We start from the raw sequence: 19,284 nt of genomic DNA, 5'->3' as shown, positions 1-19,284 counted from the left end.
CATATTAGTGTATTCCAAGACCTTTGAAGATCACTTGACCAATCTGCAGCGGGTGTTTGATAGATTGAAACAACAAGGTCTGAAGATCAAGCCGTCCAAATGTACATTTTTCCAGCGTGAAGTGACCTATCTTGGTCACAAAGTAACCCGTGCTGGGGTGATGCCAAGTCCAGACAAGATCCAGGCAGTTAAAGACTGGCCTGCACCGCGGAATGTTAAAGAGCTTCGGTCTTTTTTAGGATTCTGTTCTTTTTACAGGAGGTTTGTGTATAATTTCTCACAAACGGCCAAACCACTTCACACTTTGGTCTCTACCTGCCTGCATCAACAGAAGAGTACTAAGACTGTTCCTTTTACGTGGTCCGACGAACACCAAGAAGCTTTCAAAATTCTGAAGCAGAAATTATGTGAGAATGTTGTGTTGGCATACCCAAATTACACCTTGCCATTCGAACTGGAAGTAGATGCGTCACTATGCGGATTGGGAGCTGTGTTGTACCAAGTGCAGGATGGAAAGCGGCGAGTACTTGCCTTTGCCAGTAGAACTCTCCGTGGATCAGAAAAGACCATGGATAAATACTCCAGTTTCAAGCTAGAGCTGCTTGGGTTAAAGTGGGCAGTCACAGAGAAATTTCGGGAGTATTTGCTGGGGCACAAGTTGGTTGTATATACAGATAGTAATCCTCTAGCTCATCTGGGAAATGCTAAGCTGGATGCAGTTTCTCAACGCTGGGTGGGTGCCCTAGCTGCATTTGACTTTAAGACGTTTTACAAGCCTGGAAAATCTAACACCGTAGCAGATGCCCTTTCCCGAATACCGCCCTTGTCCGACACCCCGGATATTGCTCCATCTGCTGAATGTACCCCCATGTGCACAATTGTCCCTGAGGATCTACAAATGGCCACAGTTGCAGCAATTTCTGGTTCGAAGCAAGAAATCAACTGCCCAGTGACGTCACCACTAGTATTTCCTTCATATTCTAGGGAACAACTCAGAGAATTCCAGCAGAAAGACCCCACCATCAGTCGATTCTACGAAAGTTGGTTATCAAATACCAAACCTTCGATGACTGACCGGAGACAGAATAAGGAATTGTCTCTCCTGGTCAAACAATGGGATAAGTTACACGAGATGGATGGTTTACTGTATAGGACTTGTCCTGAAAACAACACCAACCAACTGTTGCTTCCTTAAGTCCTACGGGAAGAGGTGCTGAAAGCTTGCCACGATCAGTGTGGTCACCAAGGTGGTAAGAGGACGACGTTGCTGGTAAAACAGCGTTGTTACTGGCCAAAGCTATCCAGTGATGTAATAGCATACTGCGAAGGATGCGATCGGTGTGTTCGTGCTAAGAACCAACCAAAGATCCGAGAACCGTTAAGAAGTATTGTGGCCAACAAACCAAATGACATAGTGGCAGTTGATTTTACTTTCCTGGAGTGGGATACAGCGGGTAAGGAAAATGTACTCATCATCACGGATATATTTTCCAAATTCACGAAGGCAATACCAACAAAAGACCAAACTGCACAGACCACCGCTAAGAAGCTCGCCCAACATTGGTTTTTACTATTTGGGGCCCCTCGTCGATTGCACTCTGACCAAGGAAGGAATTTTGAATCGGCATTAATTCAACAGTTATGTCAGATTCATAACATAACCAAAACAAGAACTACCCCTTATTACCCAGAGGGTAATGGCCAAGCAGAAAGGTTTAACAGAACTCTACATGATCTGTTAAAAACACTTCCACCCTCCAAGAAAAGAAGCTGGTCTGAGTATATACCAGAAGTACTGTACGCTTACAACTGTACCCCTCATGCCTCAACTGGGTTTTCACCGTTTTATCTGATGTATGGCAGGGAACCTATTTTACCTGTAGATTTCTTGTTGAGTCAACCCCACTCTCAAACCTCAGATTCAGTAGATGAGTGGATTTTCAAACATAATGAAGCTCTCCAGATGGCCCACAAGAAAGCAGGGGAGACTCTAAAACATCAGGCTGCAGCACGTAAACGACTCTTTGACAAACGTGCTGAGGAAAAGCTACTGAAAGTGGGTACCAACGTATACACCAAAAGCCACCCCCGGGGAAGACACAAGATTGCAGATGAGTGGGGAGCTGATGTCTATAAGGTTCTATCCCGTCCAAACGACAACTCTGTGTACGAAATTCAGCTCGCCGATGGCTCTGGTCCAAACAAAATGGTTCACAGGAGGGAAATACGTCCTTGTCCATCACCCAGTCAACCAGTTCCACTACTCCATGGAAATCTTCCTAACAACACCGATACTAGAGATATGTCCTTGCCTCGACTGACGGTTCCAACATCATACCTAAGTGACAGTTCTGACGATTCTTCTCTCTATTCATCCGATGACGAGCAACCACGACTGCTTCGTAGCTGTAGAGTGAACCGGGGGCAACATACAAATCCATACAACGTCCCTAAAAGTGTTAAGTAAACATAGTTCTAGTCAGAGTTTCCTTATTGTTTTTGGCTTTGCTGACAAGATATCCTATTGTTTTTGAAGTCGTAAGTTGTGTTGCATTTTGGCAGCATTATTTATCATCTGTATTATCAATACTTTTATTTCATGTTGATAGTTTCACCTTGCATCGTATTGAAATGCCTATTATATTGTTGTGTACTGTGGCAATTCAAACTTGAGTCTTATACTTACAAGTTAAGCTCACTAGTTGGTAGCTTAGTACAGTTGTTTTACGGCATTCGTTGTGATACAGTGCTCGATATTCTCGTTTTCCATAAGGGTTGACGATCAGTTTCAATATTTTCTATCTTGTTTTTCATTTGTTGTTGAAGTTTTATTTCCTAAGTAGTTTGGGGACAAACTTAGTTCAGCAGGGGAGTGTAGTGCATCCCACAGGGAGCCATGTGTTGGTTGCACATCTGTTCCTTTCGGCGTTCGTTGCTGTACCCATTGTCACATTATCATTACAACGAACACGAAACAAGTATTACGCTCTTTAGAAATGTAGAGTTTATTGCTGAAGATGTCGCTTTTTAAGAAGTAATTGAGGTAATTCTATGTATATTATATTTAAGCTTTTGCTCATGTTAGTATAGGGAAGTATAAGTGAGTTTGTGACTCACAAATTGTATTTTAGTTTGTACAACGTGGACCTATTCTCAGCGTGGGTTAGCCTATCGTGATATTGTGTATTAGGCCTAGGTTTATTGTTTCGAGAATGCATCACGATGGTATTCAAGTTCATTTTGAGTATTTTCAAGGGCTTAGTAAGTTTTGTACTCTTAAAATATGTTATTATAAGTTCACATGCCTTGTTATTGTTGTATTCGAGGGAATCGTGTTATTCGTGTGTTTCATTGTCTAGGCTAAGCGTGCCTTACGGTGAATTACTGTGTATAAGGTATTTTCGTACTATATTCCGATAGAGCGCCCTCTCACAACAAACAAGATGGCTGCGCCCATGTTATCGTTGAATATATGTGTACGTAATAGGCAAGCCACCCAAGTGAGCTTGAGTAACACCTAATTATTCATTAAGGTATTTTCTTTCTATATTCACCACTTTATGTGTTATCCAGCACTGATTAAGATTAAATTCACCTCTGTTGATATTGGTTTTGGACAAAATGTCTCTCGCTGCTGTGGTAACCACAATTAGTTGTTAAACGATGTACTCTGTAATAAGTTACACGTTCTGTGTACTGGGAACTGGTTGAGATGTAATTGACTAGATAAGTTGTGTTATTGTTTTATAAGTGTAATGCTCTGCCCATAAATGGACAGAGAGATTGGAAGGCAGGCGTGCTGAGATTTAAATGTCGCAATCTCATCATTATTACTATTATGTGTTAAGTCTAGTGGTGCTCCCAGTTCTACCCTTGTCATTGTAGCTATTCAGACAGTGTGGAAACCAGCCTAATTGGGTCACAGAGAGTAGAGTTAGTCTGGTACACAATTTTATGTGACTTTATTTTTATGTTTTATTATCTTTCAGGAAAGTTACCTGAAGGTGCTGCACCGTCCTTTTTGTTACGTAATCATATAATATAATCTCGACCATGCTATGTGAGAGAAGAAGTAATAAACCCCTCAGCCACCAGAACAAGCGGTGGTAGAAATCAGCACTCTCTCCTGCCTATTTATTCCTGCGTATCCTCACATAGGGGTTCATAGTTCAGTTAAAAAGCTAGTTTGTAACTTAAGGTAGCTACATGTATTATTTTCAAATATTATAGTATTCACAAAGTGTGTTGATTGTTTTAAATTTATATTTAGAATTTAGAATTCTAAGTTGGTAACTTCTCACTCTCGCAGTATAGTAATAACAGCTCAAGAATAACACTGTCTAGTGTTACAATCAGCAACAAACCTGCTATGAAACTGTAAAAATAGAAGGAAAAAAGTCATGTTATGACTTATCAAACCCCTCTGAAGTAAATGAAGAAACAAATAAGTTATGGTATGAGCAGATGAAAGTCACCTTATACAAATGTGTGGATAATAACAGTAAAATATCTTTGACAAGAATGGTTTACCTATTGCAGCTATGAATCTTGCTTTTCCTTGCTGTGCCTGAAAATGAAATATAGTACTTAATCATTCATATTTTACTTCTACTTCCATAAACGGTTCAATTTTCATTAAAATGGAATATGTTATTCGACAAAACTATCCTGAATGAATTCCATAAGGTGTGAAAGCAATTTATAGTTCATATTTTGACTAAATATCCTACAAGAAGGAAAGAAATAAAGCAGATGAGGATAGCAACTGTTAATTACACCATTTATCTACTGCTAAAAATAAAGTACAGGAAATTGCATAAAATTGATAAATATGGGAAACTAGGAACTATAATGCATTTTCTAGCACAACTGCTTTGACATATTCAATGATTATCTGCCCTTAAAGTGTAGTAATATTTCAAATTACTTAGTAGTGATGGATACTTTACAGCCAACACAAAGTTATAGAAAAAAAAAAGTGTCACTGAGCAACAGTAAACTTTATAGCAGAATTTTCCATTGGGGGCTACTCTGTATTATTGCAATTTTTTTTAAGTAGATAATCAAATAAGTACAACATATATATAATATAAAATATTGCCATTTTGAACCGTCATAACGACAAATTATCACAAGTAACATATATTTGTCAAAAGTAGACTTTTATCACCATATGAGATTCATATTATGGTAGTATTTCTATCAATATGACACATTTAATGATGTTATTGGTCTAACTTGGTATGAAGCTTCACTAATTCATAGGGAAAAATATTGTTAAACTGTTTAGCACTCAATTAAGTAAATGAAACCCTCTTTAATAGCTGTAATTATTTGCTCAGTATAAACAGGAAATGTCACACTGTTTGCAATTTTATATTTTAAATGAAAGACAAGGTAACAATAAAAAAAAGCTTGTAATGGATGAGAATCTACTGGATCGATTAATAAATATCATCAGCCCTATGCAAGTACATGCAGAAAATTTGTAACCCATACCAATGCTGTCACAGCAATAATACATCACTAGATACATATTTCATTCATGCAACATGAGAGTTAGCAATATGAAAACCGGAACGAAAAAGAAATTTAAAGCAAGATATAAGCAAGCAATAGGCTAGATTTACTATTTAAAATGCTATATATATGTAGTTAGCATGTTCTCACACCATCTGCCATGAACTAGTAGAACTAGTAGATGAAGAAACAATGAGATAATATTGCACTGTAGCAAGAACCATAAAAAACCCCAATATAACCCTTTACCCATATGCAATGGCACAAGCTTGCAATGAAGATTCTTCTTCAGCTAGCAAAGTAATCTGCTTCAAGTGCTCGGCAGTTTAACTGATATTTACCTTTATAATGCTGGCATTGTAATAATCTGACTCTCCTGTGTTCCCAGATACCTGTAACTTTACTCTTGTATGATCATCTTGTAAAATTACAAGATTCAAAAGAAAAACATCGACACAGTTGGATGAGCTGTTATGGGAAACATATTTGGACATGAACAATGTTCATGTCTAAATATATGTTTGGATTATGTAGCAAACGGTGGACACAGAAAACATGACATTAAAAAAAGGTGATAATAAACATAATTACCATGCATGCACTATATGTTTGAACAGGCTACCAACATGCAAAATACTAAACCAGGTGGACAGGACATCAAAAACTGGATGTACAGTTATACATATTATCCACTTTTTAATAGACATTATACATATTACCAGTAACTCTTGTGTCCTATAAAAATCGGATTGGAACATTGAAAATATAGATTCACATCTTCAAAGATATGAACCAGTGGTAGTGCATTTTTCCAGATGTAAAATATTTGTGATGTATTTTCAATTGGAATCAACAGTTAATGTTAATACCTCAATTCTATTTCCTGTTTCCATTCCTCAGAATATAATTAAGCACTATGTGTTACACGTGTGTCTTTTAAGTAGGTATAACACTTCACCACACTAAGAGCTGTGATGAATTTGGAAGATAATTTTCCAAGTGATAGTATTTGAAGTTAGTGTAACTTTACTTCAATCTATCTTCATCATTTTTCAATAAGAACATAACAGTTGCCAAAGGTAACCAAATGTACTGCAAATGTTTCCTGCAGGATGCATAAATTATGTTCTTTGATGACAATTCAAATGGCTTATACAGTGTTATATTGCTTCAATATATACTATTGCTGTAGAATCTTAACAATTCTTGCACTAATGAGGAGTAACATAGTGAATTCTACAGTAACAGAATGGAATAGTGCATGCAAAATATAACATCACATCTCACATTATTGGAATGGTGTGCATTTTTTCACTCATGAGCAAACATTAAACACTAAACAAACATTCAAATTTGAATAGTCTCTAAAGCTTATCGTTTAACAGTGAACAAAAGGTGTGATCACTTGGTGTAGGTTGCTTGTTTGTCATCATGCATTTACTAGAAAAATATATGTCACAATGCAAAGTTATCCTGTAAACAGGCAATTTATTCATAAAGATAACATTCATAAACAGAGGTACTTACATGGTATGGTCTTAGACAAGCTGTTCTTTGATTTCAAACTTTCATGCTGAATCGCTTCAGAACACGGATGTTGCCAACCCCTCGGAAGAACCTGGTTAATAAAGACAAAGTGGTGGTGATCTTATTTCTCCACAGCTGAACTGTACATGAACTACAATGTACAGTTGACAGTATCAGTTAATAGTATTTTATAATTACAATAATCTCTCAAATTAAGTCTACCCTTTACTTGAAAAATGAAGATAATTTTTGCACATCTTGAAATACATAATTTAATAACAGATATATACTCACCATAAACTCCTTGACAACATCCTTGATGACATTTCTTCTGCCTCTGCTCATGTAGTCTTGAAGTTCGGACACTTTGATTAGTTTTGGTGGTGTTGTCTTTTTGGCAGTGTCTACATTGATGTAGACACCTGCATATTGTTTAATATCATCAGGGTCCTCATAATCATTGTCTTGTTTTAACTCTCTCTCTGTAGATGCTTCTGATACCACTGTGGATCCAACAGCCTCATACGTTGAACCAGATTCAACCAAGCTGCTAATTTTGTCTTGAGGCACTTCATATCCTTCAGCCTGGTCTCCACTGACTGGTTGATTAAGATTGTAATATTGATCTGGTGATTTTAGCATTTCATTTCTTTCAAGGGGTTTATACTCAGTTTTGTCTTTGACTTCTGTGGGCAAATCTATAGGAACGTAAGAAAAAGAAACTTATATAGTTAGAAGAAGATAATTTACCTGTACAATCTTATGAAATGATTAACTATAAACATAATATGAAAACCAGGGTTTTACATTCTCCATGAACATCTACTGGAATCAAGATGTTCAAGCTATGTACGTTTGCAATTATATGAGATGGATATTGCATAACAAGATACATACAAGTCTCTGTATGAAGAGGCCAAAATAAAGCATTCATATCATAGGGTACACGTAAATAGCGAAATGCACTTAAAGGCACACAGAAAAAAAAGATATAAATATAACATCGTGAAAGAAACATTTCCCAATAATTTCTTAGAGATTTTCAACACCCTTCCCTAGATAAAGGAACTTCATTTATTAAGTAAAGATGTCTGTCAAGAGATCTTACCTGCAAATCATTTGTCCGAGCAACTAGTCCCGAGAACAAGCCGTGCACAATGTACATAACTGGCAGATCACTATGCCACCTTACATCACACCTCCGAAATATGTTTTCAATCAATACTCCTTATGTTATGAACAACTGAATTTAATGTTTTGATATATAATAAAAAATAATGCAAATGCACATGAACTAAAGAAAAACCTTGCCGAAAAATACTGACTGTTTCTTTACTACGATCCAGGATTGGCATAAGCCGAAGGATTGCGCGATTCCCACAGTTTTATTTTAAATCCAGCATGTCAAAAGTATTCTAGACTAGGTTTTTCTGTAATAAACTTCAGCTCTCAACTTGAATTAAACAGACATTACGGCTGTGACCGTGTAGCGATTCATCGCCAAGCAATCGCATTTGGAATAAACATTTAGTAATAAGCCACTTGCGATTATTTTTGTTTTCTTATCCAGCCTATAGTTCATCTTAACATCGTATAAATTTCCCGCCAGTTTTTCCTTCTATGAAATAAATGAACGAAAATACAATAATTTTGAGAATTTAAATATTTACACAAGCACAACCGTATACAGTAGCAACAACTATGAGAAGAAAGCGCTTGCTATGGACTACCAGAACTAGCTGCTTGATGACAACAAAGACCTGTGCACTGGGCAAACTATGTTTGCGTTAAACCCTGACAAATCTCCCAACATATTGTAGCCTAAATTCACAGAGTCAACATTAAAATGTAGCCTAACCATCTGTATATTCGCTCAAATTGTGACGGAGTTGGCTGGCACAAAAAATATGCACAGAGTACTTTCTTTAATGCTGCTATCTTCGACCACTGCTATCTTCGACCATTAGTGTGGTGTTAGGCTACCATGTGGCACATGGTAGCCTAACACCACACTATGTCCATGAGGAAATCTAGCTTTACCATCTGTTTATTTGATCAAATTGTGACGCAGTTAGATGGAACTAAAATATCCATGGAATACTTTCCTTATTGCTGCTATCTTCGACCACATGGTAGCCTAACACTACACCAAGTCAATGGGAAAATCTTGCCTAACCATCGGCATGCAAGAAAAAAAAATGTAACACACTTTGCGTAGCCTTGTTTACAACTCTCAATTGGCTGGAAATCGGCAATTGTTTGGAAGGTATGTGCTATGTTTTTGAAGAGGGAATGTAGTATTTAACGTACACCATTGCTGTGGCGATGGATTGAATGTTTCAATTTTCACTTGTTTTCACCAGTATAATATTTTCGTTTTTGGTGGTGATTGATTTTATCCACTGGGCAAAAATATCATCGAGAATGGTTAAAATTTGAAATAGTAAGTAATTAAAACGACCATCTACATTACAAGAAGTTATTGAAATTAATCAACGTATTCGTTTGTCTTGATTAATAAAAGCATGCAGACCTACGGAATTATTGAAATCATGAAAGCACTCGCGTATCAGTTACACGACCCCCCCCCCCAGTAAACATGTACCCGTTTTGTGCGTTTTCGATTCGGGTACCCACATTTTCGTTTGGGTACCTGACTTAGGCCTAGGAGCAACTGAATGTTTTAAATGTTAATAAATATGAAAGAGAAAATATTATGTGTCTATTCCTGATCAGCTGAAAAATACCTTGATCTTCCATGCCGATTGCGACATTATTGGTAAAGGATGTTGGATCTGATGGAGATGGAGATGCTTTTCTGGATCTTTTCCTGAAAATAATTCAAAGAGTGAAAGTAACTATTTAGTGAGAGTGAAATTAACCATTAAAATGATACAAACTAATTCCTATAGGTACATAGAATCGGTAAATGTAACTTCTGTGAAAATAGCTAGCTATGCCTGTGATGCAAGCCTTGTGTGCTTACCATATACTGCAAAGATACACATAATTTTAATTCTAAGGAAACCTGGCTGTGGTTTAATGAAGATTCCTTTCATAAAAATAAATTAAGTTAAACACCAACTATATGGGAAAATGTTGATATTAGTTTAAAAAATATCTAGGCACTTGGTCAATAATTAATTACCAGTTTCTCCAGATCTTCCTGGGCTCACTCAAAATATAGTTGCAAAAAGTTTCATGTGAGTAAATTAAACACATTTAATACGCACAAAATTTGTCAAAGTTCACATGTTGTCAACTTATTTTTACCAATTTTGAAAATGGAGCAAAACTTTGAAATTTGTTGCTGCATATTATTTAAACTGACTAAAATACGTACTAGAAAAACATTGTTACTGCTTGAATCTGGTTGAAAGGGAGCCAATGTCAATATTTGATGAAGTAACATTAACTTTGAAATGTAATCAGGTCTTTTATGTAATAACTGCAAGATTTACCTTACATAAACTACAATGATTGTAGTCAGAGTAGATGTACTAATTCTTGATGGTGGTATCACAAAACGGGAGAACATGCAATCCCATTCTTTGTTAATTACATTTCAAATGAAACTTATTATTTATTATAATAAAGTGAAGCTTAGTTTATCATATTTTAATGCTCTCTAAGTATGTAAGCATTAGTCTGCTCACCTGTAAATTAACACAAATGTGATGATGATGATGAGCAATGCTATAGCAAAGACTGCAGGAATGACAATAAACACTGCAATGCTGTTGTCATCATCTGAAAAAAAGGAACACAATCTTTATCTTTTAAATGGACACTATAGCTTTAGGGAGAATTAAATCTAGAAAATGTGCTTAATGTATGAGAGAAGCATGTATGGAAGCAACACAATTAGAATCCTCGAAATAATACCTGTTTTAGGAATTTCTTAACTACGGATTAACTTACTTCATATACATACGTATGTATATATATATGTATATATATATATAAATGAAAACGTAATGAGAAGGAAAATCCAGAAGAGTGAAAAAACTTCCAGCCTCCACCGGGATTTGAACCCGGGCCTCCCGCTATATACGCGGAGACCCTTACAAACTAGGCCATGGACGCCGACTGCATGTCCAGAGGTTCGAAACCAGTAAGGATCGATGGTCGTAATTTCACTGTAGGCGTATATATATATACATATATATATATATATATATATATATATATATATAAATGAAAATCGTAATGAGTTGGAAAATCAAGAACAGTGAAAAAACTTTCAGCCTCCACCGGGATTCGAACCACGGGCCTCCCGCTCTGTACGCGGACACCCAACCACTAGGCTATGGACGCTGATTGTACGTCCAGAGGTTCGAAACCGGTAAGGTAGATCGTAATTCCACTGTAGGCGTTTGTCACCTGTATCGAACAATACTAGTTCTGTTTTTGGTGACATATATTGGTGATATATATATATATACATATACATATATGCATTATCCTTTAGTACTTCGCTCAAATGGATCAAGTCTTTAAATGGGGGGGGGGTGGGGGTGGTGGCTACCATCCATCCCGGCCCAGACTCGTCCTTCCTCTTTAGGATCCACATTCCGTTACTTCCCTAGTGTCAGCAAAAAGCTACTTTAGAAGTGAATGCGATGAGAGGGTTAATACATATTACCAGGGCACAAGTGAGAAGGACAGGAGACCTTGCTTGGCAATAATAAACAATTTATTTAATGAATGTACAGCTTAGCTTATTGAGTTTGAGAATCATCTGTCCATGCACTCCTGTCTTGAGACTGGCACCAACATAAGTGATAATGGCCATGTTAGTGTGTGTTTGGGTGCAGGTGAAGGGATAACTATGGCTTCTCACTTATCAAAGAGATGTTCCGGGGTGGGGAAGGTGGGTGAGCATATATGAGGTAGATTTGTGGTTAACAAATTCCCAAAACAGGTAAGTGGTTTGGGGGAATTTTCACTTGCACTTACCTACCTTATATACATATGAATTCAGACTAGCACCGCTGATAAGGAGGTGGGCCCCGAACATGATGTTCTTGAACACTGAGTATACTCTACCAAAGGAGTCCTCTGCTGACACAATTAATCAAGTAACAGGAGTTGACAGGTAGAAGGATTTTTCCATGTCGTAACCTTTATAATATCTTCCATTGGGGTGGGTGTGGCATGAGCCCTAATATCGTGAACTCTTATCTGTTCTCCATCTGTCCATTTGAGCTTAATTAGATTGACAATCCAACTAAACAGAGTTAATTTTAAGGCTACAGTGAAGGGACGTCTTGGTACAATAAATAACTCCCTGAAGTACTGATTGGCTTTATTTTCTCTAGGTACCACTTAAGTGCCCTGTCTGGACTCCAACATTTGTCTTTTTTGTCATCAATGATATTGAGGCTAGTGACGGAAGGAAGATTTCCTCTGGGCTATAACGAACTCTGGGTCAGGTAGTAGGCGTACTTCACCTGGTTCGAACCTCATTAATCCTAGTTTGGTCATCGAGCTGTGTAGGCAGTTTCTTCGCTTTGGCGAGGCCGATGAGACCAGGAAGAGTGTCTTATACAATTCCAATGGTATGTTCGAAAGGTGGTTTTGAAAGGTTTTGAAGTACGTCATTAATGGACAATGACAGAGTCAGCTTTTTGGTTGGTGGACGACAATTGAACATGTCCTTCAAGACCTAGGCCAATGTTTTGTTGTTGTTGCCCAGAGTTGAAACCGTCTGAGAAGCCGTTGTGAACTGCCATAATGGCCGATCTGCAATTCTTTTCATGGCTATTCTTGTTTTTCCTCATTTGGGAGTTGTGTGAAGTTAGCAATGTCTATTGAAGAAAGCTTACAGCAGATGGTGAGAGTTAGTGGCTGCCCATGAGAAGTACTCAATCTCAAATCATATATGATGGTTTTGGAGACCCTGTAGCATCTGTTGCCAGTTCAGTGATTTTTTATGGAATTCCTTATGCTTCCATGTGTCTCCGGGTAGTTTCGGCATTGAGAGATGTAGACTGTGAAGGTCTCTGTAGTAAAGTTTGCTTTTGAACTGGGTTAGAAGGGGTCCTCCTTCAGGAAGTCTGAGTGAAAGATCCACGAGTAGACTCAGCAGTAGTGAGAACCAAGTGTGGTTGGGCAACATGAAGCTATCAGTGTCATATTCCGGTTCATTCCTTTGTAGCGTTACTAGGACCTTGTGTAGAAGGCACCACGGAGGGAAGGCTCAGGTCGATAGGTCCATCCATGGACGAGAGTGCATGCTTCTGGGTGGAAGAGTCTTGAGCAGAACAACAGGCCCTTCTTGTTGTCTGCTGTTGCCAAAAGATCCAGAAATGGTCACCAAATGTTCTGAACACATATTCTGCACAAATGTGGGAGAGAGATCACTCTGTCTCTTTCACTTGCCCTCTTGATAGAGCGTCTGTTATCAGGTTCTGACCGCCTGCTAGGTGAGAAATGCAAAGGTCGATGTTGTGTTTTCACACAGTAGAAGGAGGATCAATATTCTTTGAAGTAATGAGTGAGACTTTGTTCCCCCTTTGTGATTGTTATAAGGCACTTGCTGTGTTGTATGTTTGTACAGACACTATGTGGTTCATTTTGAATGGTCTGCCTGAGGAAACGATGTGTCGCTTGGCCCACCAGATACAGAACGTCTGTCAGTCCGATGGTACAGGGATCATTTTATTCATCAGATTCTTGGAGGGTTGTACCACTGCAGGAGGTGTAGGTGTAGTGATTGCATCCAAAGTTTGCAACTTTGTAGAATCTGCTATTAGGACAGGATTATTTTGAGCCATGCTCTAGTCTGTGAACAATGTTTCGATAGAACATCCATCATTTGAAGTGGGAGGGCATCTACCCTTTCTTCTGGGAGGACCCAACTACTTTGTAGATCTAATACTGCTCTTAGGTACATGAGACATTGGGTTGGTGTTAGATATGACTTGTTTTATGCATTATCCAGCCTAGGACATTCAGGAGGGAAACAGGGAGGTCTTTGTCTCTCTTTGAGCCCTCTTCCGATGAAATGATCAACCATTTGTCCATTTATGCAAATAGTATTATGCCCTTCCTTCATAGAAATGCCAGTATGGATCTGCTTACCCTGGTGAAGACCCTTGGTGCCCTGGATAGGCCGAATGGTGGGGCGACAAACTGGTAATCCACTCCCAGGTAGTGGAACGCCATAAAATTCTGGTCCTCTCTCTTGATTGGGATGTGCAAGTGTGCATCCTACATATCCAACGAGGTGACCCATATTCCCTTTTCTAGGATTGAAATGATTTAGGATAGTGTTTCAATCCGGAACAACTTTTGTTTTAGAAATGGTTTCTTCATAGGGCTTTAGGTTTAGTATGGGCCTCCAAAGCTCTGTTCCCTTTTTCGGAGTCAAGAAGACTTATGACGGTAACATAACCTGGTTGGAACTTTTTGATTGCTTTTTTTCCAACAGGTCTGCAATCTCCTTCTCCAGTGTCTACCGTTGGTCCGGGTCCGAAAGAACTGGTGTGGCTTCCTAGTTGCCAGACAACAGTGGGTTGGAGATGAACTCTATGGAGTAAATAATTTTGATGACTTCCAGTACCAACAGACCTGGATTCAACTGGTCCCAACTGTGGGAAACCTTGTGAGCCCCCCCCCCCACCAGCCAACAATTGCGGTGGGATGGGCATCCCTAGGTGAATTGCTGTTGGTGGTAACCTATGAAGGAGCCCTTGGTGGGTCCTTGTGCTTCTTATAATGTTGCTTGTCATAGCTCTGTCTGCCCTCAACACTATCGAAATGATTAAAATTTGACCAATTTTGAATAAATTTCATATGAATGGTCAAAAGAGGAAGGAGGAGTCAGGGCCTGGATAGTTGGTAGCCACACCCCCTGTTTAAAAAAAAGCGTAGTATTAGAGGATAATGCTTTTATATGTGAGGTAACTAAGTGTGTGTAATAAATTGGATGTGTTCACATAACCGGTTGTTTTTCAATGATCAGATTTGTAAAAACTTACTATTCTTCTAACAGTTTCAAAGGTTTGAAACTATGAAACAACTAAACTTGTTTGGACCTTTTACTCTAGGCACTATATCATTATTAATGTTTAAACTCAGCAAACACTACACATTCCTAGTCTTGAATATTGCCACTTAATACTCAGTTTCCTAATGTACATAAAATGCAGTAACAGTACTCTCAGCCCATCCTCTGAGGTTACTGGCAGAAGAATACTTTGGTATCCCATTGTACTTCTCTTGGTAAATGTAAATTTCTATTTTTCTAACTGTTCTAAAAAGCTACATGGAACAATTAAGTGATCACAATTAATCAGTAGGTCGTAGGTCTTGCATTATCAGAAATGTGTTGGCTTTTACTTTATTTGGGTATAAATTGGAATATTATTGGTGCAGTATTACACACAAAGCATTTTTTTTTATATTCCACTTTGCATTACAGTAAATCCTAGTACAAGTAATTGATGAGACCTCACCTGGCACTGTTACTGCCATAGATGCTTCACTGAGGGGGCTTTCCTGATCTGTTGTAAGGGAAACCATGAAGATGTAATTCTCTCCTGGCTCAAGTCCTTCGATGATAGTGTACATTGTACTTCCAGAGACTGCTGTTGCTCTCTGTGGATTATCACTACTACCATCCACCTTGTAGTAGATAGTATAACCAGTTATCCCAGTACTGCAAGTGATATCATTATCAACAACCTATTGATCAAAGATAGAAACTTTCATTATTGTTGCTTAATTATAACATAGAAGACACTGCATCATCTATGTAATAATTTAGTATTGATGACTAAGTTTATAGTGTCCTCAATGTATTGGCTAGATGAGTCAAGAAGAGATGAGGTTAGAAGAAAAGAGATGAGATGTGATGGGAAGGCTAAGTAAGGTTAGGATTGGGAAGCTAGAACCAATAGAAAGGATCGAAGGGAAGGGAAGGGAAGGGAAGGGAAGGTTAGGGTAGGGAAGTATCTTTCTCAAGTATCACTTGTCACTAAAGGATTACATCTTTAATCCAGCTATTTTCCTTCTCTTGTACTCTGCATACTTCACTGAGTAGCTCAATTATGCCTGACTAGTTTCTCACTATACTGTTAAACATATTGTGTAGCACATCTATATAATATAGTCACTTTAAAATTCCTATTCATTTACAGTATATGCATACATTTTTAGCATACCTGCCAAGTAACATTCAGTTGGTTCAAGTCTGTTACTGTTGCCATCACAGCTGTAGGAGTGCTCTGTACTGTAAATAACAGAAATGAAACAAGGTGAGGATACAATGAGAGTGTTTCTGAGAGTAAGATAAAAATGTGGGAACTTTCCTATCATTAACATACTAAATTACATTAATAAATAATATCCAGAACAGCTATAAATGTACCTTATTTCCACAATCTTCTAAGCAATTTCTTGTGTGGCATGTCCTTACCAATACATTGTTAAATGTGCTGTTGGTATTTGTGTATGATTCCTAACTGATTATTCCTATTAATTGATCTGTGTTTATACCCTGATCACCTGATTACTATTGTTTGTCAACAAAATTGCATGGGATACTATACTAACAACTTCATCACCATTTGATTATTTTACTATCATAGTGACCTAATTATAACTTCAATCAACTAAGAAAAGAAATAAAATCTGAATAATAAAAAAAACTGGTAAGATTAATTAGGACAACTCACCCTTACACAATGTCTTGACAGTCATAGGTGGACCCATAGGACCCTCACCCATGTCCCCTTCCCTAACAGTTGATACACTGAATGCATAAATAGTGTCCTCTTTTAGATTGGTCTGTGTGTACTGTAGCAGTTGACTGGATTCAATGATAGTAACATTACTCCAGCTATCAGTTGCATCCTTTCTGTAGTACACAATATAACCAACCACCGGTGGATCCCCGACATCAGTTTGTTCATCCCAGGCTCTTCATTGAATGGTTATAGAGGTCTGAGACATATTGACTATTTCAGGCGATTCACTGATTAAAGGAAGTTCTGAATGGAAATAGGAACATAAAATTAAACCTCACTAGAAGTGGAGTGTGCAAGCCACTGCATGACAGTCCCCCCCCCCCCCCCCCCCCGTGCAAGAAATTTAAAGGCTTGATAGTAGTAAAGTGCAGATTGATTAGATCTGAACAAATGGTCTCTTCATATCTGATTTCCAATGAAAAGTTTGAGTAAATACTAGGCTAGACTGCCGTTTTCTTATATTATTTCTTTGTATTTGTACTATCAATGAGCAACTCAAACTGTAGCATTCGTAAATAATGTTGCTTCTTGTTTATAAGTTTATACCAATGATGAAACATTTGCACTAGAACATTGTACTGCCCCAGTCTGTGAGAATGGGACAAGAGCTTGATATTTTATTGTAGTTATCAGAGTTGCCAGTGAAAAATTATATTACATTGTACTTGCAGAGCTACTCTTCAAATGTAACAACTAGAGAACATATGTAGTTGAGGAGAATTATAGCAAATGATTCTAAGAGATAGTAATATATTTATTGTGGTAAAAACCCAGCAAATTCAGCAAACCCAGACAAGATTTTCTATAAATAAATTGACCAATTTTAGCAACACATTTCCAAAAGAGCAAGGTTAGAATATGCCTAAACACCTTTAGTTCAAGTTTTATATATATTTTTATGGCTGTTTAGCAGTTTTGAAGACCTATACAACATAAGAAGATAATTAATATTAAAGTAAAACTGATGACATAGGCAGTACCATACCTACATTAAGGTTACACATGTCACAGACATACTGTAAGCTCAGAGCCAGTGACTATTTATCTCTGAACACAATCAATTCACCAGGGTTTACAGCTTGCACGAACCAATAGTATTCTCCAATTGTCCTTCCCAGAAGCAAATTTACTGAATTGTTGTAATCAAATGTCCTGATTGTTTATTTATACCATGATTTAACTACAGGGTATTGTACTTGTCGAGCCAGAAGAAAAATAAAAAAAAGTTGTGTGATCAAGGCATCACCAGACCTGCTCAATTCAAATTCTTAAAGATATCCTACAGTTACTACCCAATTATAGATATTTTAGAATGATTTGAAAACTTTTGAGGTTTTTTACAAAATATATTACAGTATTATCATGTTTATCCTGCAGTGAGAAAAATAACTAAGAAGAACAGAAGTCTCATAGCCCTGTCCCTGTATGGTAGACAAGGCAGACAATTCCTAAGCCCCCTTTTAGGATCCAACATCATGATCCAAAATAGATCTCTAAATGAGGCACCCTGATCACTTTGCTTCTAAAAATATTTTGACATATTTAATTGCTTTAATTAACCAAATAGTCAGCACGAGAAGCCCATAAAAAATGTTTGAAAATGTACAAAATTTGGCAACAATGTGAAATCATAAGTCAACAGCGTTTATTTTCATGATAAGCTCTTATAGAGTATTTGTTTGCCACCTTCAGAGTGTTTGCTAAGTAATATATGATATCAAAGCTAGTATCATCTGAACATGGCAAGGGTTGTAAGTTCACTTTAAATAAAGTAAAACAAGCTTAATTTTGATCTTAGGAGTTTCAATGTGAGCATGTACTAATGTAATCAATGTAAAACATATAACAGTTACCTTACCATAATGAGACAAGGTTGTGTTTAGCCAGGCCAACCCTGGTATCACACAATAGTATGTATTACCAGCTTCAGCATCAGTGATTGTAAATATTGATCCTCTTTGAATGAAACCAGCCCTATTGCTAGCTGCGGTAAGGTTACTTGGTGCCTGCAATGATGTAGTACTGAAATCCATAGTTTGGGACAGGTAAACTGTGTACATTGGAGAGTTCTGCTGTACCTCAACCCAACATGTAACTGACCACTGTGTACCAGGATTGGCTTCCCTTACACAAATTTCTAGTACCCTTTACATGCATGCGTATTTCTTGAGCATGTTTTTTGCGCGGGGATTGAAACAATGCATGTATGAAAATGCCCTCCTTACATGCACTATGGCATGCGTGAAGCATGTATTTGAAAAAATTACATGCATGTAAATGAGCTACATTACATGCTCCAGCAAATACATGCTTAAAGCAGGTATTACTCAATGTTTTATACATGTACATGCTTAAAGCATGTTTTTTGCGCGGGGTTTGAAACAATACACATATGAAAATGCCCTCACATGCACTATGGCATGCGTGAAGCATGTATTTGAAATGTTTCATACATGTACATGCTTAAAGCATGTTTTTTGCG

At 37.6% G+C, this 19,284-nt stretch overlaps 1 protein-coding gene across 3 annotated transcripts in view; it reads right to left on the bottom strand.

Annotated features, from left to right (window-relative positions):
• The window catches only part of LOC139982977 (receptor-type tyrosine-protein phosphatase epsilon-like), a 150,383-nt gene extending 131,450 nt beyond the window's left edge, over positions 1–18,933 (bottom strand). For 2 of the 3 annotated variants that reach the window (XM_071996266.1, XM_071996276.1), the window contains exons 1-10: positions 18,661–18,933; positions 16,731–17,045; positions 16,218–16,285; positions 15,510–15,738; positions 10,704–10,797; positions 9,795–9,877; positions 7,342–7,745; positions 7,048–7,138; positions 5,862–5,938; positions 4,531–4,567 (exon numbers count right to left, since the gene is read on the bottom strand). In XM_071996266.1, coding sequence (XP_071852367.1) covers positions 4,531–4,567; positions 5,862–5,938; positions 7,048–7,138; positions 7,342–7,745; positions 9,795–9,877; positions 10,704–10,797; positions 15,510–15,738; positions 16,218–16,285; positions 16,731–16,782 — 1,135 coding nt within the window. In that variant the 5' untranslated portion in view covers positions 16,783–17,045; positions 18,661–18,933. The remainder of the gene's footprint in view (positions 1–4,530; positions 4,568–5,861; positions 5,939–7,047; positions 7,139–7,341; positions 7,746–9,794; positions 9,878–10,703; positions 10,798–15,509; positions 15,739–16,217; positions 16,286–16,730; positions 17,046–18,660) is intronic. The other variant, XM_071996285.1, reaches the window with a different exon arrangement.
• Positions 18,934–19,284: the final 351 nt, after the last annotated feature.

This window comes from Apostichopus japonicus, chromosome 2 (assembly GCF_037975245.1).
Source record: "Apostichopus japonicus isolate 1M-3 chromosome 2, ASM3797524v1, whole genome shotgun sequence".
Classification (NCBI taxonomy): domain Eukaryota; kingdom Metazoa; phylum Echinodermata; class Holothuroidea; order Aspidochirotida; family Stichopodidae; genus Apostichopus; species Apostichopus japonicus.
Note: the sequence above shows the minus strand (reverse complement) of the source record. Positions and strands in the feature narration are given on the sequence as shown.